Below are 9,575 nucleotides of genomic sequence, written 5' to 3'. Positions count from 1 at the left end.
TATGCTTCCCTCTGGGCGTGACATGCTGCGAACGTATCCTTTGATGATACCATTCATCCTTTCGAACGGCATCATGCTGTGCAGGAACGTCGGCCTGAGTTGGATGATATCCTCCACGATATGGACCAGCAGATGCACCATAATGTCAAAGAATGCAGGCAGGAAGTACATCTCAAGCTCACATAGTATCACCACGATCTCTTCCTGTAGCCTTCTGAGTTGCCTCACGCCAACCGACTTCTGAGAGATGACGTCAAAAAAGTTGCATAGGCCAAATAGCATTTCACGGACGTGCGCGCCCATGATGCCACGGATTGCAACTGGAAGTATCTGCATCATCAGCACGTGACAGTCGTGAGACTTCATCCCGCTAAACTTCTACTTCGCTGGGTCTAGGTATATGCTTATCTTCCCCGCGTAACTGTAAGGAAGTTTTACTCCTACGAGGCAGGTGAAAAACTGATCGATCTCCTCCTGACTTAGAGTGAAGCACGCGGGAGGGTAGTCGTTTCCGGACTTCTTGGCCTTTTTGCCTTTGCGACGACTTTCCGTGTCCTGCTTCGCCCCATCATCATCATCATTAGCGTGAAACTCCTCCCTGATGCCCATTGATTTTAAGTCTGCCCTTGCTTTCAGCCCATCTTTGGTCCTCTCTGGCATGTTGAGCAGGGTACCAAGCAGACTCTCGCACACGTTCTTCGTGATATGCATGACATCAAGGCTGTGAGGCACACGATGGATCTTCCAGTACGACAAGTCCCAGAAAACAGACCTTGTTTTCCATACCTTCAGCAGCAGCTCTGGCGCCTTTCGCTTCTTTCCCGGCTCTGACGCCTTTTGCTTCTTTCCCGGCAGTGGGCAATCTTTCCAATTTTTCAACAGCTGGTCTATTTCCTCGCTGCTCCTCGTACGCGGGCATCTTCGGGGTTCGGTTTCACCATCGAATAAATCCTTGCGTTTCCTCCACGGGTCATCGTCGCGAAGCCACCTTCGATGTCCCATGAACACGGTTTTTGAAGACCCGGGATCTCTATCTAGCTAGCGATACGTTGTGTCATCCATGCACCTGACACATCCATAAAATCCGTGGACCACCTGCCCCGCAAGATATCCGTAACCGAGATAGTCGTGCACCGTCGTGAGCAGTGCGGCTCTCATAGGGAAATATTCTTTCTCTGCGGCGTCCCACGTATTGGCTGGCGTTTTCCACAGCGTGTCTAGCTCCTCTTTCAGCAGCCCCAGATACAGATTCATGTCGTTCCCTTGTTGTTTTGGCCCTTCAATTAGCATACTCATGTGAATGTACTTCCTCTTCATGCACAACCAGGGGGGAAGGTTGTACATCCACACAAACACAGGCCAGGTGCTATGTGTGCTTCTCTGGCTGCCAACGGATTGACTCCATCGGTTCTCACGCCCAGCACGATGTTCCTTGGATCCTTCCCAAATTCTGGGTGTTCGAAATTCAACGCTTGCCACTGGCTCCCATCCTTAGGGTGACTCAGCATCTTGTCTTTTCTATTATCTCTGGATCATTTGCGTCATCTTCTCGCTTCTTCTCCTCCCTATCCGCGTGCCAACGCAGGAGCTTTGCTACCTTAGGGTCCGCGAAATACCGCTGCAGACGAGGAGTGATCGGAAAGTACCACACCACTTTTCGAGGAGCTTTCTTCCTCTTCTTGTATCGAGTGATGCCGCACACCGGACATATGGTAGACTCCGCGTGCTCGTCGCGATAAATGATGCAATTGTTCATACACACATGGTATTTCATGTGCGTTAAATCCAGAGGACACACGATTTTCTTCGCCTCCTCGAAACTGGTCGGGCACTTGTTCCCCTTGGGAAGACGTTTGTGCGAGAATGACATGTTCTTGTCGAAGCATGTGTCGGTCATTTTGTGTTTTACCTTCATCTCCAGAGCCATGAGCGTTACTTTCAGGCGGGTATCCTTGGGCCTGCATCCTTCATACAATGGAGTAACCACGTCTATCTCCAGTTGATCCAGCTTGGCTTTCTCTCAGACGGCAGCTCTTGTGTTATCCGTCTGCTTGAGAAGCAGCTCTTGAATATGAGGGTCGTGCACCCAGCCCATCGATGGTCCATCTCGTCTGATCAGCCGGCATCTTCATCTTCATGATCATGCCCTTCGTCTGCTCCGGCATCTTCCTCATCATCATGTCCTGCATCTTCTACATGATGACTGTGTACAGCATCACCGTCCATGCCTCCACGCTTTCGGGCTGAAGCACTAAACACTGCCCCTTTTCCGCTGAACCGACGGCCCTGCCATACCAGCATGCCACACACACCTCATGAGCTGCTACTCGGTGTTGCTCCTGACTACAGCCAAGGTGCCTCTGATACCCCAATACCACCTCCACCGCCCGCAATAAACTTGATTGTCGTTCCACTACATGCTGGGATACCCTCTGATCATCGTGGTTATCGGTGCTTTGATCCCGTCTCGCGGCACGTGCTTACTTCCCATCATGTGTACTTTCATGAAGACATCTTCCCCTTCACCACTAATCCACCCACTAATCCCACAACCTCCCTTGCACCACCTGCCACTGCTCCCCTTCTGCAGGTACTCCATCGCCATGGTGCCCCTGCTGTGTCGGCTCTACCTAGCGCCGCACCACCACCATGACTTGGCACGCCTGGCTCTGTTGTTGCGCGCGTGTTGCCGCTTTCAAATGGTGCCATCGGATCTTCAGGGGACGGCTCGCATCTCTCGTCCTTGGGCACATGCTCGGCGCATTCGAACGCCTTCGTCTGATCTTCATCGCCTGGCTCGGCTACCTCGATTGCTTTGTCCTCGGGTGCACAGTGCAGATTTAGAAACCGTGTTGCGGGCTTCCTCCGACAGCTCCGCCACGTCGACCCAGTCTCCGCCCGCGCCTCCGCCGCCTCCCCTGTGGCAAATGATCACGCGAGGCTAGTCCGGCATCTTCCGTCCCTACCCTCACTACTACGACGCTGCTACTGGCTCACGGAGCACTGCGATCTCGCCGATCCTCAGCTCTGTTCGCGTCGCCGTCCGTGATGCCAACTAGCTCGTTGCGATGCGGGAAAAGTTCGTGGCCCTTGTCAGGAACCGCACATGGGAGCTCGTGCCTCGGCCTCCCGGAGTCAACCCTATCATTGGCAAATGGGAATTTTGCCATAAAACTAGTGCCAGCGGCTCGCTAGAGTGCTACAAAGCTCGGTGGGTGGTCCAGGGGTTCCATCAGCGCGCCGCATGTCGCTCACTGTTGCTGCTTCGCGCAGGTGGCCTATCCACCAGCTCGACGTGAAGAATGCGTTCCTCCATGGCATGCTCGACGAGGAGGTCTACTGCCTGCAACCAGCTGGCTTCGTCGATGACACCAAGTCGATCATGTCTGCCAGCTCGCGAACTCGCTCTATGGCCTGAAGCAGGCCCCTCGAGCCTGGTTCCTGCGCTTCACTGGGTTTCTACGGACGGTCAGCTTCACTACTACGCGCTCCGACTCGTCGTTGTTCACCTACGCCGCCAGCCAAGACGCAACCTTCCTGCTACTTTATGTCGATGACATAATCCTCACTACGTCCACTCCGGCTCTGCTTCACCGCATCGTCGCTCGCTCTCCGCAGAATTCGCCATGAAAGACCTGGGGCCTCTCCACTTCTTCCTTGGCATTCGTGTGATGCGCTTCGCCGCCGGCTTCTTCCTTTGTTAGGACCAGTGTGTCGAGGATATCCTTGAGTGTGCTGGCATGGATTCGTGCAAGCCGTCGCCCCACGGCAATTGACACTAAAGGGAAGCTGCCCCATGTGGACGGACCGCGCGTCGCTGATCCCTCCGCTTACCGCAATCTCGCAGACGCCCTCCGGTACCTGACAATCACGCGCCTAGAGCTCGCGTACGTGGTGCAGCAGATCTGCCTGCATATGCATGATCCAGGGGAGTTTCACCAAAACCTGATCAAGCGAGTCCTGCGCTACGTGCGCGGCTCTCCGTCGCTCGGGTTTCACCTACCTGCTTCATCTACAGTGGAGCTTTGCACCTATATCGACGCCGACTAGGCGGGGTGCCCTGACACCCCGCGTTCTACCTTCGGATTCTGGGTCTATCTTGGTGACGCTCTTGTCTCCTGGTTGTCTAAACGTGTCCTGCTCGAGCGCCAAAGCTGAGTACAGAGGGGTGGCCAATGACGTCGCTGTGTGTGTGTGTGGCTTCACCAACTCCTTGGTGAGCTTCTTCTTCCGCTCCGGGCGGTGGTGATCGTCTACTGCGACAACGTTTCAGCCGTGTACCTGTCGGCAAACCCAGTTCACCATCTGCGCATCAAGCATGTGGAGCTCGACATCCACTTCGTCAGGGAGCGGGCCGTGATGGGTGTCGTGTCCTCCACATTCCCATCGCGCAACAGTTGGCTCACACCATGACCAAAGGGCTGGCCTCGGACATTTTTCTTCAGTTCAGGTCCAGTCTTTGTGTTGCCTCGGCCGACGTCATGACTACGGGGGTGTTAAAGTACAATGTGTATATACCGTACAATGTATGTATTTAGTCAAGCGTTGTACGTGCGAGCGCGTGTGGTCGTGGCACACGATCTGTATGTAGTGGCGCACGATCCCCTCGGTTGTGGCCTCCTGTAACCTGTATATTACCGCCAGCCGATGAGCTAATTGATGTGCATTGAGTCTCATTCCTTCTCACTCCTCAGACACTAAACTTCCCACCATCTAATTACAATACCCACATGAGCCTTCAGAAACGTTCATCTGTATTTCAACAGAAACGACATTTTTGTGTTTACCCCAGCGATGGCAAAGATAACGTTCACATCAGGGTATCAGGGTATCAGAGATCTCAGTGTCACATGGAGACTGATGACTCAACTCAGATACACTGCCTTCTTAATCCATGACAGCACAAGGACTGCATTTCTGTCTCTTCACGCTTCACCAGCCCACTTCCCAGAAAGAAAACCACCCCTCTTCGTCTTCAACCCGCTAGTATAAAGTACTACCACCCAAGGATACATATGCAGATAAATCAAGACCCGGCCTTACATATTCCCCAAACCTCCTCTGAAAACTCCACTTGCATGCTAGCAGGGGCTGTCAGGAGCTCAGATCATCCACCAACTTCCTTTGGCCCCTCTCCTCTCCTTCTCTCTCTCTCTCACACACACACACACACACTCCTTTCCTGCTCCAGATTTGTGGCATTGACCACTCATCAGTAAGGACTCTCCCAGAGGAGAGGCCAGCCAGAGCATCTGCCCTCCCTTGGCCATTTTGCCATTGGCAGCTTCGGCTTGGGCTTTTCTGCAAGCGAGGTGTGGGTGGTGGCGCTGCCATCCCCATCATTGCAGCCTTTTTACTACTCCTACATCTCTTCTTTCCCATGTTGATGCTTTAAAGCTGTTGGGGAATAGCAGCAGAAAGAAGGATGGGCTCTGTCCTTGAGGTCGATGTGGATGGTGAAGCCGTCTTCTTCCTTGATAAGGTGGGTGGCCGCCTCTACTTCTTCCTCCTCCCCCAATTTCGCGCGTCTTACTTGTTCTTCCTCCAAGGTCTCGATTTGCTCTGTGTTCTTGTTTTTTCGTTTCTGTTTCTTCCTTTCATATAGGTACCGTTGTGTGGCTGCTGGTTTCTAGCGTGTAGCGATTCCTGGAGGTCTAGCCTCTAGGGGGTGATGACCAGGGAGGCTTCGACATATCCTGGTGGAGTTTGTGCCTGTTTTAATTCTAGCCCTTGTTGCTTCCTCTGGCTAAATCAGCTCAGGTAGGACTAGGTAGCACCCAAATTTTTGGCGACACCGGCGTACCAGAATTTTTGGCATCTACCCTCTGACATTTCTCCCCATTTTTGGTCTCTTGCATCGCTTCCTTTTCGACCTTCCGAGCTGATTGGTTTCGTCTCCATCTCCATCTCCAGTTGCACTTGGTCTCGGGTCCTTGGGGCGAGTGTTTCTTGTCACTTCCTGCTGGTTCCCTTCCCAACTCAGAGCTTCTACTTCGTGTTCCTTCTGCCGTGAATCCATCCGGTCATGATTCACTCCATGGACTAAAATCACCCGCGCTGTCTGTAATGTCATGTCCCCTAACCACATGTTCTTGCTGTAAATTTGCCTGACACTCTCGTGGAACTGTAAATTTTAACCCTGTCTGTTTCTTTTTCCTTCCGGAAAGGCATCTCAATCTTGTGCTATTCAAGCGCAATGGGCGTGGGATCCATTCCATTAAGCTGCAGAGTGTTTTAATGGCCGCACAGTGAAACTGCGTCCCTTTCCCTATCATCGCCTTCAATGAGCCAGCCACCAGCTCGCCATTGCCGGTCCTTCTCCTCCCCCCATTAATGGCGAAACTGTCCATGGTCTTTTCTGGGGCCTGAACGTGCTTGTGGTGCCTCTGCTCTCGCGTGGTCGCGTCGTTCCGTTCCTCCTCCCCCTGCCGCGTGCTCACGTTAATGGCTTCATAGCTACACCTCATCTTCCTCCTCGCCTTTATTCTCCCCGAGCTTTAATGGCGTTTGGTGGCTAAAACGGCCGGTAGCTTCTCGCCATTAAAAAGATTAGATTGTTCTCTGGAAAGGACCTGATCGCTCTTTTGGTGCCCGCATTAACTCGGCATCTTGAGTGGGTGCGGATTGCTCCAGTGTAGCACGCTGTCCTTGGATTCTTCTTCCGCTAGTACCCCTGCTAATCTACGCGTGGCGTGCTTCATTAATTCTATGGCGTGCTCGTTCTCATTTGTTGTTGGATGATTGGCAGGACGTTCTTGCACCGTTCAGCAGCAGGATCAAGAATCTGTTCGAGGACGAGCTGGTCGGAGCTGCGGCGTCGCCTCGTCGTAGACTAGTGTTGCACGGCTTCCCCGGCGGCGCCGAGGCGTTCGAGCTCGTCGCGAGGTTCTGCTACGGCGGCGGCGGCGGAGTGACGGTGACCGCGGCCAACGCCTGCGCGGTGCGGTGCGCGGCACAGTACATGGAGATGGCGGACGCGCCCGCGGCCACCGCCCCGAGTTTGGCCAAGGTGGCGGATAAGGCGCTGGAGGATATGCCGCACTGGCCGTGGCATTGCGTGGTGGACGCCGTGAAGCAGTGCCAGAGCCTCTTCCCGCTTGCCGAATCCACCGGGGTGTTCGACAAGGTCGTCGGCGCGCTGCTGGCTCAGATGGCCATCCCTGCCCCAGGTGACGCCACCCCGACGAGCTCCTCGCCGGAGAGCTCGGCGTTCCGCTTCTCCTGCGATACCAAGTGCAGCAGCCTCAGCCTGCGCCGCACCTGGTGGTTCGAGGACCTCGTCGTCCTCAGCCCCGGCATGGTGGAGCGCGTCGCCAAGGCGCTCCTGGCCAGGGGCGCTGACCACGGCATCGTCGCCCGGTTCCTCTTCTACTACCTCAAGTGCCGCATCGCCGGCGCCAACGCCGAGGACAAGAAGGCGATGCTGGAGGCAGCGATCACCGTCATTGCCGACCTCGACCGGAGTTCCGTTTCTTGCAAGGGCCTGTTCGGCATCCTGAGGATCGCCTCCCCTGTCAAGCTGGCCGCCGGTTGCCAGGAAATGCTCGTGGCCATGATAGGCCGCAAGCTCGACCACGCGACGCTCGACAACCTGCTGGTCCAAGCGCCGTCCGGCACGGGCAGCTTGTACGACGTGAGCCTGGTGCTCAGGTTCCTGGAGGCGTTCCTGCGGCACGGCGACGAGCCGGGGAGGCTGAAGAAGGTGGGCGAGCTCATGGACTTGTACCTGGCCGAGGTCGCGCCGGACCCGTCGCTGCGGCCGGCCAGGTTCGTCGAGCTTGCCACCGCGCTGCCGGCGGCCGCGAGGGACTGCCACGACGCGCTGTACCGCGCCATCGACGTCTACTTCCAGGTACTACATTCTCCCCAGAACTCAGGGATGTCAGAAGCAGAATTGAGTTGCACAGTGCCTCGCATTGATTGCTCGAGCTGAAAAAATAACTCTGTCCCGTTCATTCATGGCCGCAGGTCCACGGTCGACTGACGGACGACGAGAAGATGAAGATCTGCAAGGGCATCAACTACGAGAAGCTGTCGCCGGAGTGCTGCAAGCACCTGGCAACCAACTCCGGCTTCCCGACGAGGGCGGCGGTGCAGGCGCTGGCGTCCCAGCACACGGTGCTCAAGGGCATCATCCGCCACTCCGGCCCGCTGAAACCGGCGTCGCCCCCGCCTCCTCCGGCCGCCCACCGCGAGAGCTACGACGACGCCGGCGGCGACAACAACGGGCAGGTGGTCCTGTACGCGAGCAGGCTGGAGCTGACGCTGGAGAACCAGAACCTCAAGTCGCTCCTGGACAGCATGCACTGGCGGGTGATGGAGCTGGAGAAGGTGTGCAGCCGGATGAAGACGCAGATGACCAAGATGAAGGCCTCCCGGCGAGGAGCAGGAGGCGGCGCCGCCGCGGCGAGATCACTCCCCAGGATGTGTTCTTGATCGCCCCATTTCACTCTGCACAGTAGTGAATGTACATACTGCTAGGAGCAGCTGCAGCGTCCTGTTTTCTGTTCTTTTTTGCTTCACTTTTGTCAATTTTTATCTGTGTATCGATTCCTGGAGATTGATCTAATCTGATGTGGGCGGAGCTTGGCGAATCTGTTCTTGTTACATCTCAGTGAACAGATGATCAAATAACTAACAACCTTTTCAGAAATGTAAGTAAAGATTCCAAGTACAACTGCTACATTTTTTAGGGTACTGACTATGCCATGACCATGTCGTGCAATCTACAAAAACAATTCAATCCATGACCTCGACAGTTCAGCAAGGATAAACAAATCCTCCGGGATGTCGTGGTTAAGTTACTTGTTAACCTCTAAGAACGTGCAGCGTAAAGCGTGATCAAGCAAAAAAACAAGATGACATCATGGCGGCCAAGGTCAGGGGAACAGTTGACTTGTAGACCGTAAATTAACAGGCCGGGGTTAAAGATTGATGTTACAGTGTTTGGAAAGCAAGGACACCTCTGACCGTCTGATATGGTTTGAGACTTTGAGTGGCAAAGAACATGGGCCATTGGGTCTTTCTAGCTTGGCAATTGGCAGGGGCTTTCTCATTGGCTTTTTGGATGCTCTTTGAGAGACTAAAACAAGATTTGAATGAGTGTGCAGTGTCCAACCTCCCACATGTGCTCATCTAGTTACTTTTCATTACAATTGTGCCTTCCTCATGCTTCCAGTTACAGCAGAATATAGAATTCTTCAATTCTAACTCACCATTTGCTTCCGTGCCTTGATATAAACTTTTTGTGGCCTTTTTTTGGCTGCATTTGTTTGTAAATAGAAGATTTCGTAAAAAAAAATTTACTTTGCTTTACTTCTTTAAAACTTTAGGGCATCTCCAACGCTAACCCGCAAACCAGACACCGCACGCTCCTCCTTGGACACGGGCCCTCGAGCCCGAGGGACCGTCGCCAACGCCACTTCCGAAGTACTGGAGGATACGGCCCCGCGCCTTCGTGATCGCGGGCGGCAACTCGTCCTTGACGGGACGGCGGGCGGCGACGCGGGCGACTCAATGCGGGCGTACCAGCTGTGCACGGATGGCGACGCCGGCTCCTCCTTCACGTGGCATCC

The 9,575-nt window shown here is 54.5% G+C and overlaps 1 protein-coding gene across 2 annotated transcripts; it reads left to right on the top strand.

The window, feature by feature from the left end:
• Window positions 1–5,006: 5,006 nt before the first annotated feature.
• On the top strand, window positions 5,007–8,596 carry LOC119363394 (BTB/POZ domain-containing protein At3g22104-like). Of its 2 annotated transcripts, none has more exons than XM_037628738.1 (3): window positions 5,007–5,549; window positions 6,749–7,852; window positions 7,969–8,596. In XM_037628738.1, the coding sequence occupies exons 1-3, from the start codon at window positions 5,448–5,450 to the stop codon at window positions 8,434–8,436; spliced, it is 1,674 nt and encodes a 557-aa protein (XP_037484635.1). In that variant the 5' UTR covers window positions 5,007–5,447; the 3' UTR covers window positions 8,437–8,596. The 2 variants fall into 2 exon arrangements, with proteins under 2 accessions (XP_037484635.1, XP_037484636.1); XM_037628739.1 differs by having other exon boundaries at window positions 5,008–5,482.
• The last annotated feature ends 979 nt before the right edge of the window (window positions 8,597–9,575 follow it).

Source organism: Triticum dicoccoides, chromosome 2B (genome assembly GCF_002162155.2).
Source record: "Triticum dicoccoides isolate Atlit2015 ecotype Zavitan chromosome 2B, WEW_v2.0, whole genome shotgun sequence".
NCBI lineage: Eukaryota > Viridiplantae > Streptophyta > Magnoliopsida > Poales > Poaceae > Triticum > Triticum dicoccoides.
This window is presented reverse-complemented; position numbering and strand designations above follow the sequence as displayed.

Bases quoted from the DNA above. Each gene is read 5' to 3' on its own strand.
- LOC119363394 (XM_037628738.1), top strand. From the start codon at position 5,448: ATGTGGATGGTGAAGCCGTCTTCTTCCTTGATAAGGTGGGTGGCCGCC. The intron at 5,550-6,748 runs GTCTCGATTTGC...GATGATTGGCAG, and splicing joins TTACTTGTTCTTCCTCCAAG to GACGTTCTTGCACCGTTCAG. The intron at 7,853-7,968 runs GTACTACATTCT...TCATGGCCGCAG, and splicing joins CCATCGACGTCTACTTCCAG to GTCCACGGTCGACTGACGGA.